This window comes from Heptranchias perlo, chromosome 8 (genome assembly GCF_035084215.1).
Source record: "Heptranchias perlo isolate sHepPer1 chromosome 8, sHepPer1.hap1, whole genome shotgun sequence".
Lineage (NCBI taxonomy): Eukaryota > Metazoa > Chordata > Chondrichthyes > Hexanchiformes > Hexanchidae > Heptranchias > Heptranchias perlo.
This window is the reverse complement of record NC_090332.1, coordinates 83,574,576-83,601,286: the sequence shown is the minus strand read 5'-3', so window position 1 is coordinate 83,601,286 and position 26,711 is coordinate 83,574,576. Positions and strand designations below refer to the sequence as shown.

The 26,711-nt window shown below is 42.1% G+C and overlaps 1 protein-coding gene across 3 annotated transcripts in view; it reads right to left on the bottom strand.

Moving 5' to 3' along the window:
* Nucleotides 1-26,711, bottom strand: part of plcb1 (phospholipase C beta 1) — a 646,154-nt gene that overhangs the window by 80,937 nt on the left and 538,506 nt on the right. For all 3 annotated transcript variants that reach the window (XM_067989433.1, XM_067989434.1, XM_067989436.1), the window contains exons 22-27: nucleotides 26,473-26,572; nucleotides 26,261-26,365; nucleotides 25,387-25,496; nucleotides 16,348-16,480; nucleotides 16,178-16,231; nucleotides 14,447-14,666 (exon numbers count right to left, since the gene is read on the bottom strand). In XM_067989433.1, the coding sequence (XP_067845534.1) occupies nucleotides 14,447-14,666; nucleotides 16,178-16,231; nucleotides 16,348-16,480; nucleotides 25,387-25,496; nucleotides 26,261-26,365; nucleotides 26,473-26,572 (722 nt within the window). The remainder of the gene's footprint in view (nucleotides 1-14,446; nucleotides 14,667-16,177; nucleotides 16,232-16,347; nucleotides 16,481-25,386; nucleotides 25,497-26,260; nucleotides 26,366-26,472; nucleotides 26,573-26,711) is intronic.

The following is a 26,711-nucleotide window of genomic DNA, read 5'->3' as shown; positions in this document are numbered from 1 at the left end:
ACTAAAAGCCGACAAATCCCCTGGACCTGATGGCCTACATCCTAGGGTTTTAAAAGAGGTGGCTGCAGAGATAGTGGATGCATTGGTTGTGATCTTCCAGAATTCCCTAAATTTTAGAATGGTCCTGGTGCATTGGAAGGTAACAAATGTAACCCCACTATTCAAGAAAGGTAGGAGAGAGAAAACAGAACTATAGGCCAGTTAGCCTGACATCAGTAGCAGGTAAAATGCTACAATCTATTATTAAGGATGTAGTAACAGGGCACTTAGAAAATCATAATATGATTAGGCAGAGTCAACACGGTTTTATGAAAGGGAAATTGTGTTTGACAAATCTATTAGAGTTTTTTGAGGATGTAACTAGCAGGGTAAGATAAAGGGGAACCAGTGGATGTAATATATTTGGATTTTCAAAAGGCATTCGATAAGGTACCACACAAGAGGTGGTTACACAAGATTAGGGCTCATGGGATTGGGGGTAATATATTAGCATGGATTGAGGATTAGTTAATGGACAGAAAATAGAGAGCAGGAATAAACGGGTCATTTTTGGGTTGGCAGGTTGTAACTAATGGAGTGCCGTAAGGATCGGTGCTTGGGCCTCAGCTATTTACAATCTATATTAATGACTTAGATGAGGGGACCGAGTGTAATGTTTCCTAGTTTGCTGACAATACAAAGCTGGTGGGAAAGTAAGTTGTGAGGAGGATACAAAGAACCTGCAAAGGGATATAGACATGTTAAGTGAGTGGGCGAGAAGGTGGCAGATGGAGTATAATGTGGAGAAATGTGAAATTATCCACTTTGGTAGGAAGAATGGAAAAGCAGAATATTTTTTAAAAGGTGAGAGACTAAGAAATGTTGGTAGTCAGAGGAATTTGGGTGTGCTTGTACACGAATCACAGACAATTAACATGCAGGTACAGCAAGCAATTAGGAAGGCAAAGAGTATGTCAGACTTTATTGCAAGGGGTTTGGAGTATAAGAATAAGGAGGTCTTGCTGCAATTGATAGGCCTCTGGTGAGACCACACCTGGAGTACTGTGTACAGTTTTGGTCTCCTTACCTAAGGAAGAATATACTTGCCTTAGAGGGGGTGCAACGAAGGTTCACTAGATTGATTCATGGGATGAGAGGGGTGTCCTATGAGGAGAGATTGAGTAGAGTGGGCCTATATTCTCTGGAGTTTAGAAGAATGAGAGGTGATCTCATTGAAACTTATAAAATTCTTGGAGGGCTTGACAGGGTAGATGCTGAGAGGTTGTTTCCCCTGGCTAGAGAGTCTAGAACTAGGGGGCATAGTCACAAGATAAGGGGTTGGCCATTTAGGACCGAGATGTGAAAAAATTTCTTCACCCAGAGGGCTGTGGATGCTCAGTCGTTGAGTATATTCAAGACTGAGATCGATAAATTTTTGGACACAAAGGAAATCAAGGGATATGGGGATCGGGCAGGAAAGTGGAGTTGAGGTGGAAGATCAGCCATGATCTTATTGAATGGCGGAGCAGGCTCGAGGGGCTGTATGGCCAATCCTGCTCCTGTTTCTTATGTTCTTATTAAACCTGGTGAACTCGTTAAATATACACACACAGGGATAATATGGGGTAGAGAAGCAGATGGATCTGGGGGTACAGATACACAAATCACTAAAAGTAGTGATGCAGGTTAATAAGGCCATAAAAAAAGTAAACCAAGCACTGGGGTTCATTTCTAGAGGGATAGAATTGAAAAGCAGAGAAGTTATATTAATCTTGTATAGAACCTTGGTTAGACCACACTTGGAGTACTGTGAATAATTCTGGTCTCCATATTATAAAACGGATATAGAGGCACTGGAGAAAGCGCAAAAAAGATTTACTAGGATGATACCAGAAACGAGAGATTGTCAGGAAAGATTGAGCAGGCTGGGGCCTAGAAAAGAGAAGACTGAGGGGTGACTTGATAGAGGTCTTTAAGATTATGAAAGGGTTTGATAGGGTAGACGTAGAGAAAATGTTTCCACTTGTGGGGGAGACCAGAACTAGGGGCCATAAATATAAGATAGTCACTAATAAATCCAATAGGGAATTCAGGAGAAACTTCTTTATCCAGAGAGTGGTTAGAATGTGGAACTCGCTACAAGGAGTAGTTGAGGCGACGAGCATAGAGGCATTAAGAGGAAGCTAGATAAACTCATGAGGGAGAAAGGAATGGAAGGATATGTTGATAGGGTTAGTTGAAGTAGGGATGGAGGTTGCCCATGTGGAGGATAAACACTGGCATGGACCTGTTGGGCCGAATGGCCTGTTTCTGTGCTGTACTTTCTATGTAATTCAATGCAAAACAAAACAAAACACACAGTAAATGCTGCAATTCTGAAGTAAAATGAGAAAATGCTGGAAGTACACAACAGGTCCATCAGCATGTGGGAAGAGAAAGGACAGTTTAACACGGCCTTTATATTAAAGGGAACACGTGCAAAAACATTTTACTGTATCAATATCGCTCACTAATCAGTGGGGTGATTTTAACTTGCTGGGTGAAGAATGGGTGATAGTGAAACGGCAACATGTTTTACACCTCATCCAATTATCTTTCCGCCCTGCGATTAAAAATTAAAATGACCCTCATTCATTATTTCTTTTTGAGGTAGCATTTATTGCAGGAAAGGAAACATTTTGGACCACCTTAAGCCGGGGAATTTTAATATCTCTGCATGAAATCTTCTTGCAGTAACTGCGTCTCAGTTGCGAGCAGCTCGAGGTTTTCTCCAGAGTGTCAGATGTTCCCGTTTGGAGTGTCGGTGCACAGCTGAGTCCTGCCATTATACAGCAGAGCTGCTGCTTTGCCGTTTGTATCTGTTTGCAGTACCTGCTGCTCGCACTGATGTGGAAGGGCAGTGTGTTTTGAAATCAATCATCTCCAAAGCTGAACCTCGGACTAGAAATCGGGGAAAGAGTCTGGCCACAAGGTGGTGCTGCATCGCTTTACCTTAAATTGCTGTATAAGTTTATCCGTACAATTTTAATACAAATCACCAAGAAACATATAAATATTTGATTCATCCTTTCTAGTCCTGACACATCATACCACATTTATATTATTTCAATATGCTGATAAACTGGTCCTTGAAATGTGTATTTTTTCCACTAACAGTGCTGCACATGCTGATGGGATACAAATTAAAGCAGCAGCAAATATCCCGGACCGACTGATGTGTGAAAATTTAAAATGGGATTGGGCTCACACTAAGCTCTCAACTTTAAAGTAGAATATTAGATTTGATTGTGGTATGGAAACTGGCCATTTAACATTTAATTTCCTCTCCCAAGCCCTTAGCAACACACAAGCACCCTCGTGCCATAAGAATATAAGAAATAGGAGCAGGAGTAGGCCATACGGCCCCTCGAGCCTGTTCCAGCATTCAATAAGATCATGGCTGATCTTCGACCTCAACTCCACTTTCCCATCTGATCCCCATTTCCCTTGATTCCCCTAGAGTCCAAAAATCTATCGATCTCAGTCTAGAATATATTCAATGACTGAGCATCCGCAGCCCTTTGGGGTCGAGAATTCCAAAGATTCACAACCCTCTGAGTGAAGATATTCCTCCTCATCTCAGTCTTAAATGGCCGGCCTCTAATCCTGCGACTGTGCCCCCTAGTTCTAGACTCTCTAGCCAGGGGAAACAATCTCAGCATCTACCATGTCAAGCCCCCTCAGAATCTTACATGTTTCAATGAGATCACCTCTTATTCTTCTAAACTCCAGAGAATATAGATCCGTTTTACTCAATCTCTCATTTTAGGACAACCCTCTCATCCCAGGAATTAATCTAGTGAACCTTTGTTGTACGGCCTCTAAGGCAAGTATATCCTTCCTTAGATGAGGAGACCAAAACTGTACACAGTACTGCAGGTGTGGTCTCACCAAAGCCCTGTACAATTGTAGCAAGACTTCTTTACTCTTGTACTCCAACCCCATTGCAATAAAGGCCAACATGCCATTTGCCTTCCTAATTGCTTGCTGTACCTACATGCTAACTTTCTGTGTTTCTTGTACAAGGACACCCAGATCTCTCTGAACACCAACATTTAATAGTTTCTCACCATTTAAAAAATATTCTGCTGTTCTATTCTTCCTACCAAAGTGAATAGCCTCACATTTCCTACATTATACTCCATCTGCCAACTTCTTGCCCACTCATTTAACCTGTTTATATCCCTTTGCAGACTCTTTGTGTCCTTCTCACAGCTTACTTTCCCACCTAGCTTTGTATCGTCAATAAACTTGGATACATTACAGTCGGTCCCTTCATCTAAGTCATTAATATAGATTGTAAATAGCTGAGGCCCAATCACTGATCCTTGCGGCACCCCACTAGTTACAGCCTGCCAACCTGAAAATGACCCGTTCATTCCTACTCTCTGCTTTCTGTCTGTTAACCAATCCTCTATCCATGCTAATATCTTACCAACCCCATTAGCCCTTATCTTGCGTAACAACCTTTTATGTGGCACCTTATCGAATGCCTTTTGGAAATCCAAATATACTACATCCACTGGTTCCCCTTTATCTACCCTGTTAGTTACATCCTCAAAGAACTCTAATAAATTTGTCAAACACGATTTCCCTTTCATAAAACCATTTTGACTCTGCCGAATCATATTATGATTTTCTAAGTGCCCTGTTACCACTTCCTTAATAATGTATTCCAGCATTTTCCCCGATGATTGATGTCAGGCTAACTGGCCTGTAGTTTCCTGTTTTCTCTCTCCCTGCTTTTTTGAATAGCACAGTTACATTTGCTACCATTCAATCTGCTGGGACTGATCTAGAATCTAGGAAATTTTGGAAGATCACAACCAATGCATCCACTATCTCTACAGCCACCTCTTTTAAAACCCTAGGATGTAGACCATCAGGTCCAGGGGATTTGGCGGTTTTCGGACCCATTAGTTTCTCAAATACTTTTTCTCTTTTGATATTGATCACTTTAAGTTCGGCACTCTCATTAGACCTTTGGTTCCCCGCTACTTTTGGTCTGGTTTTTGTGTCTTCTACTGTGAAGACAGAGACAAAATATTTGTTTAACGTCTCTGCCATTTCCTTATTCTCCATTATAATTTCTCCTGTGTGGGTAGGGTGCAAATGGAGGAAATTAAACATATTTTCCTCATTTGAATGGTGTTCTACCCAAACATTATACACTCAAACCCAAATTCACCAGGATTAAGAATTGGCACACAATGAGGCAGGAACTCTGAGTTTCCAAGTTGTACCCCAAATTCTGCCCTAGCCTGCCCAGATAATGGTACTGATGTTCGCTCAGGGAGGAAATGTGGATCTAAATCATCTAATTTCTTCTAGTAGCAATCTGGATAATGTGCTCATGCAAAATTCCTAGTGTGCTACTAGGGCAGTTGTATGTATACATGCACACATATTGGGGGTAATTTTGACTTCAATGGAAATAAAAACCAGGAGAGATGTAAAATGGACTGCCGATTCACTATCACTCATTTAACACTATTGCACAAAGTCAAAATTACCCCCATTATCTCTTATATATGTGTGTATATATATATATTTTTTTTTTATATATATCTGTGGTGCATCTAGTACACATTTGTTGCCTGTGATACTTCTCCATTTCCTGTCTGTTATATTTCTCAGTCACACTTCAGGTGTCATACTTTAAAAAGAGTATGAAGAAACAACGACAGTCCTTTGGAATGTACAGAGATACTCTCCAGGAAGAGAAAACACTGGAGTCAGAATATCTGCAGCCCCTTAATTGATTTCACAAAATTATACTTAAAAAAAGACAAACAAAGTCAGGGTTCTAACCTGAAGTCTATTTAGCAATTAAACTCAATGAAATCACCCAGTGCCGACTTAATAGCAATTAGACTTTATCACCTTAAAAGGGTCACAGCTTCAACCTAGCGACAGAAATAATACATCGCAGGGCATCAGTCTCTGTCCTTATAAAGCAGCATATCACTGCACTTACCTCAAGCAAAGACAGGGGAATTCTCTTAGTATATTAATAAAAAGTATGACGTTTCATCCACACAAAGGATTATACGTCTCATTTGAGCATCTTACTTCCTTTTACCTGTCACACTGTGCTCATCACACGTACATTTCTGTGCTACATTTTCCCCTAAATGACTCAAATTTTATTTTCCTAATACAGCAATAAATTACAACTGAACAGGTTGTCACCTTGCCAATCAGCAAGTAGCGAGCAGGAATGGGTATCAAAAGCTCGGAGAAAAACAAATCAAACATGGACAGTCAAGAGCTACCAGTTAAAGAAAGGAAAGAGCAAACAAACCAAAATACGTTCTGAAATGTTTTTCAGACGCCAATTTTCTCACCCAGCCTGCCGACTAAAGGCTCGGAATAAGGTTGCTAACAAAATAAAAACATTTTAAAAATACATATTTCACAATAACATGATTAAACTTACCTATAAAGTTATCATTTGCGTCTTTGAGTACATTCATTAATGTTTTTACTTGGAGACCTCAGCCCTTCTCAAAAGCCTGGGCTTGTAATTGATGTGTTCCTCATGTCTGGCAGCCTGTCAGTTGAAGGGAGTTGCCAACTATACCTGCGCTACTAGAAATCCCAGAATTTCTCAAGACGCACCAGTATGGTTCATTGCAAGAGAAGTGCCTTTCCTCATGCTGTAATAAGATTTCTGAATTTATTTGGGAGAACCTTCACCACACGGACTGCAGCGGTTCAAGAAGGCGGCTCACCACCACCTTCTCAAGGGCAATTAGGGATGGGCAATAAATGCCGGCCTCGCCAGCGACGCCCACATCCCATGAGCGAATTAAAAAAAAATCTGCTTTTCTAAACAAGATGGCAGAATAACTTGAGTGTTTCTTCTGCTAAAATTTCACATTTAAATGATCAAGTGCTTCATTTTTACTTTGGAAACAAATCAGAAAGGGAGTGATTACACTGTTTGTGCTTTCTGTTGTTTACACTTCAAAAAGTCATAAACAATTATTTAAAGAAGTTTATTTTTTTCAGTAGAAATTTTGAATTGTGTCCCTGTTCAGGGCGTGGCAGTATTATCACAATGGAAAAAACGAATTTCAAAAGGTTTTCGAGTATAAGTTTATTAAAAATCCTTTTGAACTTAAAAAAAAAAATTCCAGAGTGTCTAGCTCAGGCAACAACAGGGACAAAGAAAGGCAGGTGATTTTCAGTATCTGAGCTTGCTTTTATTTATACGGAGAATGACACTATAATTTTTAATAAAGATTTAACCATGCTAGTCATTTCACAGTACCAAACCTGAAGACTTCTTCCACCCGACTGCTATCAAAATACCCAAACCTCTTGCCCCCTGCACAGAGCTGTCAAATCCCAAGATCTTGCCTTTCTCAGTATTACCATATCCTCCAACTCAATATGAGCAATGCCATGGGAGATCCACTAGTCACAATTCATGTCTCAGACTCCGTGTCACACCTGTACTATGCCCATTCTTTGTTTTCACAGTTTGACCAGAGTGGCTGAAATTAAAATATTCATAAAAGAGGAAAAAAAAAATTAGATCTCTAAAAACGAAGATTGAAAAAAAATCTATCAATTCCACAAAAAAGAGAAATGAAACAATCAAATATCTAAAAAAAAATACAAAACCTTCCCCGCTGCTACCAATGAGAACTCTTTAACTATGAGAAGGGATGAACATCTTGAAATTTGAAAAATAAAAGAAATAGAACTATTTAAAGAGCCAATTCAATGGTCCTTTGCACTGGGAGATCAGATGCACAATCAGTAAAGAGGGAGCGCTGAATTGGGAGAGCAGGCCCTGGGTTTCATAGAACCATACAGCACAGAAGGAGGCCATTCGGCCCACCGTGCTTGTGCTGGCTCTTTGAAAGAGCCCTCTGCCAGTTTCATTCCAGGCTGCAACTCAACGCTCTTCTACGTTTGGTAAAGTGACGTGCCCTTTGTGTATTAACCTCATCAAGACCTCAGATTTGATGCAGAAATATTTCAATGAACATCTAACACAATTCAGTAGGATTTGGACAGGTTTGCTCTTTTTTCCTTGTGTACTCATTTGAAATGAGAGCAAGGGAAATTCCGAAGGCATAAATTGACTTTGTGTGTTTTTCTTTGCAATGTTTACGGTACAGTGCTATTTTTATTGGATTTTTTCCATATTTTTATTACTATTTATTTGCTCAAAACAAATTTGGGTCCCTTTTCTTAAACTCATTAAGTAGCTAAAGTGCCTCAAATATGGTATTTCATGGTTGAGATACGAGAAGCATGCCGTAGAGATAAACAAGGCCCAAACCATCTGGAAATCTTGGCAAAACTACCTGCCAAATGGCATAGGACGATTGCCTCAAGGTGATCTGGATCAGCAGGACAGAGCTTCACCATCTGCTGCATGGATACTTGTAGCCAACATGCAACGTAGGGATGGCAGTGCCAGTGGTTGGCAGGCCGCCACAGCCTTCAACAGTTACGCCTATCGTCCAATACTGGTTAGGAACTGCCATATCAGGTAACGTGCTGCCTCTGCCTGCATCAAATAGATAACTGATGCACTAGTCAGCAAATCCAAAGCTTTATCTCCTTTCCCGCTGTCGAGCAGGATGTGACCGAAAGCACTGCACTGTTGCATTTCCAAAATGGGTCACTGATGACTGCCATGTGCCCAACCTTCAGCCCATCCCCCTGGGGTGGCGGGGGTGTCAATGAGTGACCCGGTTTGTATTACAGTCCTTTGTTGTATGATGCCCACGGGTGATGTGAGTGTCACAGGGCTCTCAGTTGTAAGTTGCAGCTTAAGTGTGCGTCCTATTGGAAGTATGGGTATGCATGCCAGGCGCTGAAAGGCAGTGTGACCGTTTGGCAAGTATGAGCAAAAAATGTGGAACCCTTTGACAAAAGGAAATAAAGAACTTGCATTTATATAGTGCCTTTCACGACCTCAGGAATTCTCACAGTGGTTTACAGCCAATAAAGTACCTCTGAAGTGCAGTCACTGATGTAATATTGTGACAGGTACCACTTCATGGCATCGAATTTTCCAGTGGGTAGATTGTACAATTGAAGTGTGCAGTCTGTTCACTTGTCCTACAGGTGCTACAGATAGTGTTAAGACTGCCTGTACACTGTTGTCTTCTAGAGTTACAAACAAGTCAAACCTGCAACCACTCACTGCGTGCAGCAGAAAGAAACAAAGAACTTGCATTTATATAGCGCCTTTCGCATCCTCAGGACATCCCAAACTGCTTTGTCAGGCAATTAAGTACTTTTGAAATGTAATCACTGTTGCAATCTAGGAAACGCGGCAGCCAGCTCGCAAGCAGCAAGCTCCCACGGACAGCAATGTGATAATGACCAGATAATCTGTTTATCAGTGATGGTGGTCGAGGGATAAATATTGGCCAGGACACCGGGGAGAGCTCCCCTGCTCTTCTTCAAAATCGTGCCATGGCATCTTTTACATCCACCTGAGAGGGCAGGTTTAACGTCTCATCGGAAAGACGGCACCTCCGACCGTGCAGTGCTCCCTCAGTACTGCACTGAAGCGTCAGCCTAGATTTTGTGCCCAAGTCTCTAGAGTGGGACTTGAACCCACAACCTCCTGACGCAGAGGTAAGAATGCAACCACTGAGCCACGGCTGACACCTTAACACCCAATTCATCAGCCATCAAACAGGGGTCAGGAGCATTGCATTACCCCACCCCGTCTGCCATATGTGTTACCTCCTCAAAGAATTCTAGGAGCTTTGTTACGCATGATCATCCCTTTTGCAATCTGCGCTGGCTACATCTAACTAATTTCTCCTCATCCAGATACGTGTTCATACATTCCTTAATTACAGACTCTAAAATTTTCTCCATCACAGATATTAAACTAAGTGGCTTGTAAATTAGTCAGATTAACACAGTCTCCCTTTTTAAACGTGGGTACTACATCGGCCACTCTCCAGTCCTCTGGCGCACATCCACGCTTAATAAGAGACCTGAAATATAGGGGTCGATTTTAACTGGGGGAATGTTCAGGGCGCCTGAGGTGCAGGGAGCTCAGCGTGAAGGCCCAGGCCATTTTAACTCCTGGGCCTCATTTAGAGAATCCAGGATAGTCTCCCGCCCAAAACAAGCGGGGATGACAAGAGGGCCGGCAGGCGGAAGCACAAATCGGGTCTGAAGCCCAAGGTCACCAGGGTCCCGAGGGAACCGTCTCCAGCATAATGTTAACACTGGGCAGGGGCTTTGGCAGCAGATGCCAGCGCTGGGAGGGAGAGGAGAGGCTGGAATTGGGGAGAACCAAGGGCTCCTTGCGGAGCCTGAGGGAGCAGTGCTGCTCCTCTTGGCCCACAAGGATTCCACAGAAAAGTCATTTTTCAAAAAAAACTTACCGTGGCCTCTTCTGGCCACTCGGGGCCCCCCGCTATGGTTCTGCTGTGGGATTTGGCCCCGTGTGGACCTCCCGAATCCAGACATTAAAATGTTGTCGCGATGCCGATGATGTCTTTGGGCGGCAACTTTTCAATGTAAAGAAGGTCCTCCCTCCCCCCCATCCCCCGCCAGGAGTGGGCCTCCCTCCCGTCTCTGAATTAAGGTCAAGTAAAGATGGTGGGGATGCATCAGGAACGCAGCGCATCCCCTCCCACCCCCTCCCTCGCACACGCACCATCTTAAATTCCTGTCCGCACTGTTCCTGCCAGGCGGAGATTGAAAATCTACCCTATCGTTTCTAAGGCCTCGGCTAGTTCCTCCCTCAGGATCCTAGGATGTATCCCCTTCGACATTGGTGCTTTGCTTTTCTTTAGCCAAACCAAACGATCTAAAGTTTTCCTTTCATCCATCACAATATCGCTCACCTCACTCTCAAATCACTTTAGGATTCAGCTGCTCGGGATATCCTTCTCTTTAGTAAAGACCAATGCACAGTAGTCATCAAATACCTCCAGCTACAACGGAGCAAACCCAGGAAATCTCCCCTCGAGTGCAATGCCCAAAATGGATAAAGGAGTTTTCAAAGCAGCGCCCATTTTAAATGGTTGTCTTTGTCTTTGGCACACTGAACACGCAAAACAGGTACCTTGAACGAACTGGCAGAATTTTCAAAGGCTTAATGAAGGGATTGAACGGAAAGTGTGATTGCTCTCTGCTCTTCAGTTGTGCTCTGGTTGCAAAAAGATCCTTAGTGAGGAATCACCTGATTATATGTTTTCCCCCTCCCCCTCTCCTTGGCACCAGCACTACAGTGCATCCAATCACGTAACCAGGTCCAATACGCATTATGGTATAATGTTCCTGTCACGATAAAATAGCATTTCATCCTATGTGCTGTTCACAACACCATTTAAATCAGCTAATATTATATAATAATACGTATATACTAGTATGCTTCATAGTACAGAATAAAGCAGCATATGTCCTGACTTACTGAGAGGAACCCCAATGGAAATCCATTAGTCAAAATTACAGATTTATTTAACTTTTGGCATGCCTCATTTTTTTGCATCTGTTTCTGTGCTTTTTTGAGTTCCATAAAACCTTGCATTTGCCTGTCCAAAATGTTCACAATTGCAATTTGGGGTAATTTTGCGAAGCTCCATCTACAGTGAGGTTCCTTGCCAGAGAGAGGTGTGGATCGTGGGCTATAACACCATATAGCATATGCACCAGTCTATGAGGCTCTATGCTGGGAGCAGAGCCTTGCAAAATTACGTCTTTAATGTGCACCCAGGCTTCACAGCTCCTATTCAAAGTAATGGGGCCATAATTTGCTGTAGCAGGACATCGAACAGCATATGCTGTTAGTTAGACTTGGCCTTGCAGGTTTAGGTTTTTAAATTTTTTGCATGGCGTGTTGCTGAAAGTGCGAGCTGATAATGTCACAACAAGGGCAACAGGGCATCTGGGACCTGAGTGAACAGGGCAAGCAACTGTGTATATCCTTAACCGATCAGAATGAAGGATTGTGAAATTAACAGCGCAAGGACTGAGAAGGAAGTGTAAATTAAAGAGGGTGAATTCAATGTCAAATCAGGTACAGAAAGAGAAATAAAGAGAGGGAAAGAAAGATTGGGTTAACAGAGAGAGAAAAAAGAGACAGAAAGAAAAGGTGAAAAAAAATTAAATTTTTAAAATCTCCAACAATTAAAACCTGAAGGAATGGGAATCCACACTTTTAATAGTTAATTTTCAGTGCGCAAGAGGTTGTTTGGCAGTAATTAACATTCACCACGTCGTTAAAATGGTACTTAGACTGAAATGGACAAGACTTAACTTTCTGTGACAAGTTTAGTTCGTATCCACCGCGCAAATACAGGAATTTCACGCCGTTCAATGCATCTCAATGGTGAGGCAGGCAGCGAGATGAGTTCTCGCGAAGCTAACGGCAGAGCAGCACAACTCGGACAATAACTTTTCGATATTTGAGTTTAACCGCACATTTGCCCGTGGCCTGAAGTTGCTGTAGCATTTGTGCATAAATAATGGCAAGCGCCATTAACCTCACCGTTATTTTGACAGGAAAATTTGGGCAAATATTAAAAAACATTTACTTAAATTTCAGTGCTAATGTTATCAATGAAGGACCTCTCATAGGGGAGTCACTGATGCTGAGAAGGAGCAAGAGTTAACAGCATCGGAGGTACAGTCATTAACGGAGAGTGCTCCAACTTCATGTTAACTGTGAATGTTACTGCAGCTCTCTCTCACTGTGAACTCCATGGGCTCAATTTTGAAATGGTGGTGGGTTGGCAGCAGGGGATGAGGGCGGGTGAAGATGTGCGTGGCAAACCCGAACTAAAAAAACGTCACTTTTCCGACCCGATCGCAATGTAATCGATGGTGATTAAAGTTGTTTCCGAGTTTCGCCCCTGGCAGATAATCTGATTGACAGGCAGGTTGCCGACAGGTGCTGCAACGCCGAGGTGGGAGGGGGAAGAAAGAGAGAGAGCGAGACGTCATCCGGCACTGGAAAAGAGAGTGTCGGGCGCTGAAGATCGGGGCGGGGGGTGGGAAGGAGGGAAGATCCGGGGGGAGAGTGGAAGATCGGGGGGGGGGGGGGGGCGGAAGGGGGAGATCGGAGAGGGACATCGGGGAGGGGGAGATCGGACAGGGACATCAGGGGCTGAGAGGGACATCGGAGAGGGAGACATTGCGGGGGAGAGGGAGACATTGCGGGGGAGAGGGACATCGGAGAGAGAGACATCGGGGGGAGAGAGGGACATCAGACATTGGAGCAGGGTGGAAATGTGGGTTTTATTTTGTTTTTTAAACTTTGTGCAATGGTTTTTTATTTAATTTATTTTGTTTATTTTTGCCTGGTTTCACCAGGCGTGAATCGGAAGCCGTGGGAAAGCCGCCCAGGTAAGTTTAAAATCGTTTTAACTAACTACTATGTCAGAAATAAAGTACCTTAAGTACCTCAATGAGGTACATTTGGTTCTTTAACTATCATCCCGCTGGCTTTAATTGCCGGCGTGACTTCTGTACTTGTGAAGCGGGCGCGCAAACAGAAGTCGGCGGGTTGGGGCTGGCTTCCTCATCCGCTTGGGAATTTTGCCATTTTCGCCCCCAATGCACCCGCAATTTGATTTTAAAATTGAGCCCCATACCATTCTAAACCATTCCACCTGACAATGCCTGTGTTTAAATAAACACTTTCATGATCCCTTTCGACAGTTCCCTTTTCATAAAGAAATGCTGCGTATTTTGCCCAGAATCAAAAATATAGGATCAATTTTAAACCAGCTTTGTGCTTTGAATAAATCTAGAATGACAATTGCAATTGCAGCAAATGCACATGATCACTTGGAAACTGTAGCTAGTTGTGGACACAGTGCTTTTCCCTGCTTCATTTCAAATTCAAGACTTTTATTAGTCCATGCAGACCAGTGGTTTTATTTTACGTTATGAATGGGCAATTATTTTTAATGTATCTGATATTTTTCTATCAGTTTCCAGTGTTCTGGCTCTCCGATACCCGAATTTGAAACAAACAGCCGAGAAAATTTGTTTACTGTGAGGTCTTTCGATAAATCATTTAATTCCACTGCATTGTGGATCATATCCGAAAAATCTTTTGTTATTTTTCAGCCGCTGTGATGTGAAATATTTCACATTTTAAGCACCACAGATTGATATGAGGGTAGGTGAACAAGGTTAGTTTTCACAAACAATGCAAAAGGTGACTCACTGAACATGCCAGGAATAAAAAAGGACTTATCGTTTTCTATTATCTAAAAATAAGCCATAATAAAGGCACGTAGAAAACCACACTTCTTAGTATTATTTTAAAATAGGCTTGCAAAGAATTATTTTATCACGTGATATCTGCAGCAAATATTTCAGGGGGGGGGGGGGGAAAAGAGCCCTTAATGCAACAAGTTAGAAATCACACAAGGCCCCACTGTGATTACCCAAAAGTATTTGAGAATGGTGCACCTACCTCTTCTTACCATCTCTCTTTGCTGATTTTTCCAGAAGTACCCTGCGCCTTAAATACTCATTCTGAAACTCGTTGTATTTTGCCGTGTGTTCTTTGATCAGGTCTGTGGTTTTTTTGTGGTGTTTCTTCACTAATTCCTTCATTTCTTTGTAATGTTTTTTCTGAAGTTTCACAAATGCCTTTTGTTGTCTGAGCTCTTCCACGGTCTGGGCTTCCACTTCTGCAGCAGTTTATAGAAACCAGTTTATCACATCAAACGCAGTTTTTTTTTTTCTTCTGCCTTTAGTAAATGTCTCACCGCAACTACTCAGACTGTCACATAAAATGTAAAATTACTACAATGCATCTTCAGTGAAACCTCGACTACGATGAGAACGATCAGGAGTGTATGAATCCCTGATATTCAATGACGACGCACTTAAAAATGACTAACTCGTTTAAATTTGAAAAGATTAAGATTATTAGAAGCGGCCCTTAAATAAGTCATAGAATCTTAGAGCACAGAAGGAGACCATTCTCGGCCCATCGTGCCTGTGCCTGCTCTTTAAAAGATGTTGGTGAAGGGAATAAAAATGTGCACTGGAAGTTAGCATGTGTTTTAATTTTGTCTTTATACATTTTGTATACATCTGAGCACCCTACATTTTTTTATTTTGAAATACTAGTAATTTTATTTTTTTATCTGATTCAACTCCTTGAAATACTGCTCAGCATAATACATCAGCTTTCTAAAAGTACAGTCAAATTTACTTTTGTATAATTCACATGGACAGAGAAGTTTGTTACATTCAAGTTTCTACAAAGCCTCCGTTCTCTCCCTTCTCGATATTCTCGACCATTTTAAACAGGAGTCTAAAGGCTTGAAATGGTGCTGAGCAACAAATGCATGTTCCGCCCGGATTCCTTTGCCTGCCACTTTAATGGAGATGCTAAACGAGTTAACACCTCTGTTAAAATAACAGACAAAGGAATGCGTTAACAAGTTTGAAAATGATAACAGCACACTGCAATTTCCAGGCTTGGGTTACAGAGATAGAGGCACAAGTTAAAACTAATGAAGATTGGTCTATGGTCAATAAGTGACGAGCATTTATACACAAGCCAATTGCTTTTAATGAACTGTAATAGTTATATGGAGCTGTGCTTCACAAGAAAGCCCTTGGTAAAACTATTTTTATTTATTTATAAGCCAATGATGCAGTGAGGTAAATCGTGTAGCTGGCATTACCTGCACCACTTGTGTGCAAGCTCACTGTCACAAAAGATGAGACATAACTTGGCTCTTCAACTCAAACAAAAAAAATAAGTTTGCTAAGCCACTTTTCACTAAGACAAAGTCCTTTTAAATGCGATAGTGCAAAAATATGGTTTTACGGACATTGATTATCAATATCATACACGGACAAATATAGTAATCTTATCATACGTATGATTGTTAAATGACAATTATATGTCACATAGCAGTCATAGGTTTTTATATGACAAGGTTTCAGCCTTATGTGTGAACCTTTTCAGTGAATTTACACTGTCTTGTCTGCTTCTGTGTAAACTTGGATACATGCAAGCCTTTTTAAAAAAAAATCCATCCTAGAACTTATCATGAACTCCGCAGGCACTTCATTGTTATTTTATTTCTATATTTTTTATTATTTTATCAGTAGCCTTCATTTGGACTGTGGGCTGGACACGATTTTAAGTCCTTGTGTTGCACAGAGTTTGTTAACAGCTTACCTGACAAGACGCTTTGTATGAGATCTTCTGCCTTACCGGCTGTTTTGACTGCAGCTAACAAACAATGCAAAACGATTTTGATGAATAACAAGGCTCATGATCGCTGAAAAAGCTTATTTCTTCGCGATTTTTTTTAAAAACAAAAATCCATTAAGCATCAACTCACTTACCTGGTGCTGGTTGAACGTGGGTGACTTGGGTGGGGGGTTTGGGTGTTAGACCAGGTGTGGGACTCACACCGTTTTCTGCTGGAGCTGGCTTTGGATCATTATTAGGTTCTGTGGGAATGTCAACAGGTTCAGCCTGAGGGAAAGACAGGAACAGTTCATTCATCCTTCAGAACGAAGGAATCCATCAATCCCATTGAAAACAGTCACTACTGTACACTAACAATTTGCTTAAAAAAACCTACAGGGAGCAGAACGATCGTCCATGTTATTGATAGAAGTGCAAAAACAAATTTTCTTTCTCTGATTGCTGCTAGATAACATCGGTGCTCGACAGTATCCCACTGCCCCGGTATATACGAATAGAGGGTTTGATTCTGGAGCAAGTTTTAAAATTTACCTCAAATTAATCAGTCAGCACCGTCAATACATTTTAACAGGAACAGTACCTCCGTTTTGCTGCAAATTGTGTAAACATAATTGTGATATCCAATTCTGCGAAGCATGTTTCAACATTCTATCCAGTCTGTTCGCTCCTTCGCTGTTTCTGTTTGCAGTTTTACACAGTCGACGTCTGAATGCTGGGCAGATTATTCTTGTAAACGGCAAGTCTGCAGTAGCTCACATGCACACACACACACACACACTTCATTTTCCCCTCATTCGAAAACTCATACACTCTCTGTAGGCAATTTAGTCATTGCGATGGCCAAATTCTGATGACCAGTTGCCATGGCGCCTGATTGAGTGGTCCTGTGTGCTTCAGCTTGGATCTGATCTTCAGGCAGCTTTCATTTCACTCCTTGATGGCAATTACGGCCAATGAGCAGGGAAGAAAAGCTCTTTCGTGCCATTACCTTGTCCCTCCAGTGCAAGGACTCTCGCTTAAATTGCATAGACAGGAATGGCTCAGATCAATTTGTCGTTTGATGATTCATAACTGAATGATAATTTATATATTTACTATAGATTACTGGCAATGCAATTTTTATATGCTGTGAAAAGAGAACAGGATAGCTCACGACTTTTATTTTGCAGTTCATACTAAGCCCCTTTGTCCCGGCTACTTACCATATTTTTATCAATTTAATGCACCTGAACAAAACAAAAATCAGCTGACACTAGCAACATAATTTAAAACGGTTCAAATGAAATAACCATTGATTATTACATTTCTGAAGCTTTTCCTTTCTAGGAAAGCACAGACATTTAAATACGTTAGTTACCGTTCAGACATAATTGTTTTTCTAACTGCATCAGTTTTTAACCTTCTCAACAGTTTTAAAGCCTGCTCCAAAATGAGGTTTTTTGGGAAACTTCTATTTTTAAATACAGTGCTGAGGAGCAACTCAAAGTAGATATCTCTTGAAAATCGGTATTTGCCTGCAGGACTGTAAGTTTTCTTTTGCTTGTTTTCCTTAATAAACACAAGGGTGAACTCACTGATCCTGTGTGTCCCCAGTGGGGAGTTGCACTCAAAAGGGGGAAGCAGGTTGGGGAGTCAGTGCTACAGCGTCCTAGCCTCATCTCCGACCTGAGTTCCTTTTGAGTGCAGCTTCTCTCTGGGAGTACAAGATCTGCAAGTTTGCCCTGTAAAGCAAAAACAGAATGTGTTATAAAGATAAATCATGACCGTCTTAGGTTCTGCCACTCGTGCACTGCTGTGAAGCGGTTTCTACTCCGTGGCCAATGCGAAAGTGGCACTTCAACTTTGAAGTCATGTCCTGACGTGAGGAGTGTGAAATATCTTGAAAGAGTACCTCTCACCTATCGCAGAATCATACAGCACAGAAGGAGGCCATTCAGCCTGAAGATATGGGGTGCAAGGCTGTGCTCTGGGATCCATGTGGACCAGAGGGTCTCAGGGAGTCCTGGCGGCAGGTTGAAGATCAAAGAGCTCAATCAAGTACAAAAAAGGATAGCTCTTCACAGAGCCGGCACAGGTACAATGGGCTGAATGGCCTCCTTCAGTGCTGTATGATTCTATCTCCAGACGTGAGCAGTGTAAAATATCCTGAAATAGTACATCTCCTTCTACTTCAGCTGGACACCACATGAAGCATAACTCCAGTTTGTTGCCAGGCCTGGTTTCAAAATTTGCACTTATTTAAATGCCCAAAATTTACTGTTTGGGATCAGAACTCTGTACGTGCGTGTCAGTAAGCATGCCCGCCCAGAGCGTTCCCTGGCAATGAGTCACATTTGCAGCCAGACTGTATAATTCGAGCATTGGCAGCTGCGAATGTATCTGGTAGCCAGCACTCTGGGATTGGTAGTTCCAATGTAAACCTGACTCCTGTCTGTGCCTTGCCATGGTAAAACGTAGAAAAATAGCTGAACCACTTCTAACCTAACTTAGGTCAAATATACACAGCTATTCACCTACAATGTGATAAAGGTTGACAGAAGGTGGTCAGTCAGAAAATGTAAGGAATCTTACAACACCAGGTTATAGTCCAACAAATTTATTTTAAAATCACAAGCTTTCGGAGATTATCCCCTTCGTCACCTGACGAAGGGGATAATCTCCGAAAGCTTGTGATTTTAAAATAAATTTGTTGGACTATAACCTGGTGTTGTAAGATTCCTTACATTTGTCCACCTCAGTCCATCACCGGCATCTCCACAGTCAGAAAATGGACCGCTGTAGAATACATTCTCTTGTTAATCAAAGAATAGATGATCAGAACAATTACTCAATAAGGATATAATATTCCACATTCTCAAAAAAACTATGGCCTCACCACACACCAAAGGTTTAGCCAGGGATACTCACTAACTTTTGGTCGAGGCCCGAAATTCCAACCACCGACTTGCCTGATGGTTGCTGGCCACCACCCGGGTTTTGATCAAGCCTGAAGGTGGGCATCTTTTGACGCAGTTCACCATCACCCGGCATTGCACGCACGTCCTTTTCCAAAATGGGGAAATTTGTGAGTGTTTTTTTTTGCAGTCTCTTTCAAAAGCTCTGAGTCACCGAAATTCTTCAGTTATCATTAGAGCGACTGAGTCATGTCTCCTGGCAACCACAAGAAGAGGTGCTTCCAGCCAATCATCCATCAGTAATCAGCTTGAAGAGGTGTTCATCGTACCTCATTGGGTATCGGAGAGAGATACAAAAAGCAGGCGAAGCAAAAAACCCGTCCAAAAAAGGTAAGTTTAAGCTTAAGTTGCAACAAACTCTGGTAGACTGTTGTAGTACAATGCTGTCAGCTATTTTGATTATTAAAGATCATTGGCCAGTGAGCAGCGAATACATGCATGGAGCCCTGCCGTTCTCAGCTTTAAAGTAATGAGAGCAAGGACTACTACATCATTTAAAAACTGCTCATATATTTCTATCACCTTTTCGCCCCACAACCTTCTTCATTGTTCTTCCTTTATTTTTTATCGCCTTTTTATCTTTTCCTGTCATTTTCTCACTGCCCTTTCTCTCTCTGCCTTTTTTCTTTCTGTTTATCATTCTTTCTCTCCTCGTTGCTTTCTTCTTGTTTCACCGTTTTTTTTTCTCTTCTATTCATACTTTTCACAGCCTATGTGGAAAACTATAAAGACCACACTAATGTGGAAAACTATAAAGACCACATTAATGTAGAAATACGTGAACAGTCACTTGATGAACAGTCACTTGACCATAAAAGAGAAAAGCATGATGGGTATTTGACCAATGTTAACTCCTTGACTCCCATACATAGGGTAGTTACAATTTCATACACACTCACAGAAAGACACAATTGTCCTTGGTACGTTGATAATTAAGTTGGCTGTCCAGGTGCTTGGTACTGTCTGGCCTCCCCCCCTCCCCCCATGTAGATAAGGGTATTGCTGGCTTATAATATAATGAGAATACAGCTTCTTGAGAGGCCATGTAGCCTTGATTCTGACTTCAGCTCTGTGATTAACCAGCTCGGAATTTAGGGAGTTAGTGTTTTCTCGTGCCAAAGCAGGAATGAGCTATGAATGTCATAGGGTGGGTTCCCTATTTTTTTGATTGACGAACCACTCGACCACTGAGAGTGTACATGTACGCCCATATTCAATGATAGACAGACATTACTGAACTAAGTGTATAAAAGATAACCGTTTCTTTGTTTGAATTGAAGTCGTAGTCTCAACCCTTGATTGAGATACACTTCCAACTTGTACAAGTTTCTTAATAAATTCTTACTTGTCTGAATTAAGTGTTTGGAGTTAATGCATTGTGTATAATAGGTAATTAAGTTTTCGACACCTGCCCTTGCTGGGAGTGCTGCTCTTTGGAAAGTGAGAAAAAAAAAGGCACCAGATGGAAGCAAGACATGCCCAGAATCCACAGCCATGGTGAAGGTACCCTATCAAATTGACAGGGCCTATAATATTAATGTAAGTCTATAATATTAATAATATGAGTCTTTCACTGGCATTACAAGTGATGGGAAAATCCTACCTCCATATCTTTTTCCCACTCTCTGGCAAGAGAAACTGCTACGGAGTGGAGGAGGAAGGGAAGATTAATGGAAAATTAAGTGACTGCCAATGCAGAGAGACTTTAATTTGGATCTGACCAAGCCAGATGCTGGCACTGAGGGGGTTTTTTTTCAACTGTTGAACACCGTTTGCTGCCTGAAAAGATAGGCGGGCAACAGTTGAAAATGGCCTCCACCGCAGCCGCCTCATTGACGCCCAAAGCTCACCTGATGCAATTTTCAGCCGGGCCTGTAAAAGTGTGAGCAGGACGTCCACCTGTTTCGGGGGGGCGGGGGGGGAGACGGCTTAAATATGCAAGTCGGAGCCCTGCGCTGGTTGCAGGACCCGTGTTGCAATTCTTAGGTTAAAGATGGGTGGAGCACGCGTGACGTACGCTCTGCCCATTTGTATCAGGTGTTGAGCGGCTTAACGAGCGACCCTTGAAGGGACTGCTGGAGCCCGCTCAAAAAAAAAAACAGCCGAAGAACTTTAAAATATTTTTTGAATGGGGTTAGGGAGAGCGTGGCCCGATAACGCTTGATGTGGTCCACCCAAATCTGGTGACGGATGGCTAAACCAATTGTGCGGTCAGATATGCTCAACTCTGTGCCCCTTGGACTTGATGGAGTGAAAATGTGGGCAAGGTGTCACCACCCATTAGCCAAGTTTCAGTCAAGGTCATGATATCAATGCAATTGTCCACAAAAAGGTTGTGGATGGCAAGTGCCTTGTGCACGAACGAACGGCCATTCTGGAGGGCAATGCAGACAAGGGTGGTGATTGTTGATCCAGTAGCAGCATCTGAGGAGCCAGTGAGCGAGCGGGGCGGAATGGAGGTTGGCGAGATTAGCCCCCCAGCGGGCACCTTGGTCGGGAAAGTCGGCGACAGAGGGGCAGTTTGCCCACAAGAAGGCAGCGATGGATGCCTCGATGGGCCCTTCGGAGAATGCCAAGAGAGGGGCAGAGGGTCGATGTAGACTTATCAAAGGACGATTCAAGCCTGGAGTGGCAGCAGCAGAGCAGGAAGGCAGAGGAGTAGTGATGGGTTGGGGTTGGGACTGAGGGTAGCGGGGGAAAAGAACCCAAGAGGAGAAAAATGAAATGTGGAATGACTGGGCGACCGGGAGGGGAGGAGATGGGGGAGAAAGGGCCTGAGAGGAGACGAGAGAAAAAAGAAGACATAGAAGTAAAGGGCTCAGTTCCGAAGCAGCAGCCAAAATGTGCACATGAACGGACCACAGAGGGATTTTAGGTCACATCGGTGATTAGAAGGGACATGTCCTGGTGTAAACAGAGACCTTCCCCCTTACTCCAGGTGCCTTGTGTCAGATGGATCAAAAACTTGTTACACTCAGTACACTTGGTACCTTAATATTACGATAAAATGTTACAATATCGGATTAACGAACTGTCAGCCCACAGGTGCAAAAGTTCACTGGATCAACTACCTCATCAAATACTAAAGCACTCAACAAAGCAAGGCTCACAAATTCAACAAAGCCGAGTCTCCCTCGGCTTAAGAATCCCGAGTGGAACAGGCCCGGCAATTTTGGCAAGGGGTCCTAAAACAGTTATTAAAAATTAAGAAGACTATGATAGAAGAAATGTTAGTAATCACTCAACATCTTTGTTTGCCCCTCAATTTTATCTTTACAAATGGGTAAAGTGGGCAAAAATGTTTATTTCTTCCATTAGGCAAACAAGTCTGACAGAAAAGACCCAAAATCTAATTATATGAATCCATGTGATCTGCTTGAAGAAGATCTCGCATCAAGATAGCAGATTCATGCCTGCAATGAAATACACTCTCAAACTATTACATTACATTGAAATTACAGCGCAGAAAACAGGCCATTCGGCCCAACTGGTCTATGCTGGTGTTTATCTTCCACACAAGACTCCTCCCACCCTACCAGCATATTCTTCAATTCCTTTCTCCCTCATGCCTCATGTGCTTTAATCTAGCTTCCCCTTAAACGCATCTATGATATTTGCCTCAACTACTCCATGTGATAGCGAATTCCACATTCTAACCACTCTCGGTAAAGAAGTTTCTCCTGAATTCCTTATTGGATTTATTAGTGACTTTCATATTTATGACCCCTAGTTTTGGTCTCCCCCACAAGTGGAAACAGCTTCTCAACGTCTACCCTATCAAACCCCATCATTATTTTAAAAACCTCTATCTGGTCATCCTTCAGTCTCCTCTTTTCTAGAGAAAAAAGCCCCAGCCTGTTCAGTCTTTCCTGATAGTTATAACTTCTCAGGTTTTAAATCATACTTGTAAATTTTTTTGCACCTTCTCCAGTGCCTCTATATCCTTTTTGTAACACGGAAACCAGAACTGTGCACAGTACTCCAAGTGTGGTCTAACCAAGGTTCTACACTAGTATAACCTCCCTGCTTTTCAATTCTATTCCAATGGAAATTAACCCCATCCAAAGCCTAATTTAAGACGAGTTTCAAAAACCCCAAAGGTATATGGAAACTGGCCATGTACAGATCGTTAATCAGTGAGGGTTTAGTGCATGGGATTCTCACTGAAGAATTAAAACTGAAATAATTTCAGCACTTATCTTCACAAAACTAAGAAATGCAAAGATGGAACGAAGGAACAGAACTTTGAAAGAGTCCAACCCAATAACAATTTATTTTTAATGCAGAAAGTCGCAATATACACGGTACGGCTGATTGGCCAAGGTTGCACGTCACATTGCTGCACACAAGTCCAGATTTACAGCCCAGCGCTTATGTTCCACCAGAAGAATTAAACTATTTGCCGATGATTAATGGATCTTTCAGACGGACTCTGCAATTGCCAGCAGGCTCATGAAAATGATTTGTCATCTTAGCTTTTCTGCAAGCCTGCCAACAACTGACTGGTTCAATTTATGATTCTTCTTCAATGGAATTGAGGGAAAGGACAACTTTGACAGACAATTAATTGAAACTGCTTCACCGGTATTAAGTAGTAGACCAGTAACCAGTCATATGAAAATATGATCCTAAACAGTAATTAAAAGGTTGGTGGGGGAGCTGGGGGGGGGAGGTTCTGAGTGGGGTAATGCATAGCACCAACACCTCTGGGACCTGAATTTGAATCCAGTTCAGGTTGTTTTGGAAAGTTTCTCCCTGCTGGATACGAGTCCCTTGTAAAATTCAAATGAGTTTGGAAGTGACATCCCAATTCCTACTGGCGTGGTCCCGTAGCACCAAACTTTAGGCATTAATTAGCACTGGACCGATAATCTCACTCGGAGAGGTCACAAGGATGCTTGGTGTGGAAAACCCAAATGCAAAAATGTCATACTGATGGAGTAGGGCATAGAGGCTGGAGATGAGGCACATTGTTGTAACAGAATGGGAGATTTATTCTGGCAGCTGGTTGTGCTATAGCTAACCAGGGAGAACTTGATGTTGACATTGGATCCCTGAAATTGGGATATTAGCGTACAAAGACTAATTCATTGTTCTGAAATCCCTCTCTCTGCCATTTTCGCAGAGGTGCTAACTATTTAAAATAAGAGGTTTAACAACCCCTGGAGAGAGGAATTTCAGATGAGTGTGCTAAGGGTTTTTATACTATTATGCTCTGTTGTATTTCAGCACCAGGATGCCAGAAAATGGGAAATATTCCATTCTCCATGCTTAATCTTTTAAAATCTATATATAAGTAAACATTTGTGTCCATCCGCTGCCTGCCCATCCACCTATTCGTTTCCAGTCATCTAGTTTCTGTGCGAACCTTGTCTCAGCTCTGATTGGCCTCTGTATTGTTGATCATGTGGTTACTAGCGACTAATTAAATGCAACATTCAGTTTGTGAGCATCGTTCTCCATGTCCTGTACTGTTTTGCAGGGGCTGCTTTCGCAGCTTGGCCTGGCCTGGTCTGGTCTGCTCTCTAAGTGTCCAACCCCAATGTGCTCCTTCAAGCAGTAGGCCTCAGACTCTTTGTTCTTAGGCCCCACTCTTTCCCACCTCTGCTTCCCTGCACTCCCCTGCCCTAGTCTTCCTACTTACCCAGCCTCAGCATTGATGTCCTCCTTTCCAAGTCTCAAAATAGAAAGACAGGGGAAAAGTCCAATTGAGGAAGAGAGATAGAGAAAAAGAGTGAAACAGAGATACAGACATGATAATGAGAGAAAATGTGTGAGCGTTTCTACAGAGAAAGAGGGAGACAAAAAAAAGTGGAATACAAACAGAAAGACAATTACAGGGAGGGAGAGAATAATAATAGTCTCTGAGCATTGCCACATGAGATTAACCAGTAAATAAATAAAATAAAATTCACTACTTATAGAGTAGAAACAGCCTTAAACATTGTGAGCAGGAGAATCTTCCATCAAGTAATCATGACTTGAGAAAATAAGGAACAGTTCTGCTGCGTATAATATCTTTTGTGACACATTGCTGATTAGATTGCGGGTTAGATGAAGTAGTGGGGGAGGAGGCTCGCATGGAGCACAAACATCAGCATAGACCAGTTGGGCCGAATGGCCTGTTTCTATGCTGTACATTCTATGTAACACTGTATTTGCTTTAAACAGAATTACTGTTGTGTACTTGTGCAGTGACAGGACAAAGGCATCTCTTACATCTTTCTTTTCTTCTTCCTCGTCCTCTAGAGTTAGAGCCACTAACTGTTGTGCTCTCTGTTCCATCAGGTTCACATATCTAATAGGATTAGACAATGCCTCGATCACATCTGTAAGGATAAATGAAACATATTCGAAACTAATGCCTAGAAGAAGTTTCATCACCATGAGCTTCTCTTATTTTCCGTGTAAATAGCTTGCTTTAAAAACCGGCCATTAAGTGTCTTCAGATGAAGTTACAAATAATCCAGGATTCCCTGTTTATAGTAAGGAATTAGTACTAGATTTGCACAGGGAGGGAATATTAATGGAAGATGTAGACTGATGTACACTCAAGCCCTGAATGTCCTCCAAGAAGTCAGCATAAAAACACTGTTATGTGGACCAATGTTATGTGGCTACCTAGTTATATTGGGTCCTTGCCCCTTTCTCTGCCTGTCAAAATTTCCCTTCAATTTGGGAGCAGGCATATACTGCACTCACCCAGAAATGGGCGGGTGTGTATAACGATGCACTACAACACAGGGAAAGACGTCATAAAACATATTTCTGTCATCTGTGCCCAGACCAACTCTGGATGCAGGGGAGGCCGGTACTAAATGCCTCAAGTGGGGGATTAAAAAATTAAAAAGGTGGTTTCCCCAAAAGTAATCAACGACTCTGGGGTGGACGAAAGTTCCAACCGGATTCACCCCCGAAAAGGTGAGCCGTAGAAATTCAGCCACACAATGTCGATATCGTGTGCATTGTGTTCCAATGACTAAAACAACATGGAGTTCCTTTTTTTAAAAATCTCCCACCGTAGAGCGCTTTGGGATGTTTTCAATGTTAAAGGTGCTATATAAATGCAATTTGTTGATGTTGTTGTTTATACCTGCAAAGGTATCAGGGACATAATCCTTAACCTCTATGTATACAAAGAGAGCAGGAAGCATCAGTGGCTGGTTTCGTTCATTCCTTAGACAGATATAGTGATAACCTAAAATAAAGCAAGGAGTAACGTTACAGAGAGGAGATGGTCAACTGTACTAAAATAAAACCTCACAAACATTTGTGGAAACATACACGGAGCGTGACTGTGCTTACCTGGTCGAATAGCTTGCACAGGCAATATCCTGTGGCCTATGAATTTACCTCCTTCTTCATAGACAGATATCCTCAATGAAGACAAAGATGGCAGAACAACCTGAGAATGGGATTGAGCATGTTCCATTAAAAAAAACACATTTTAGGAAATCATTGTAATTGCAGAGAATTAATGAGACCGCTTGAACTATATTGATTCAAATAATATAAGAGTTTGAAAACAGTTTTTAAAAAAAGTT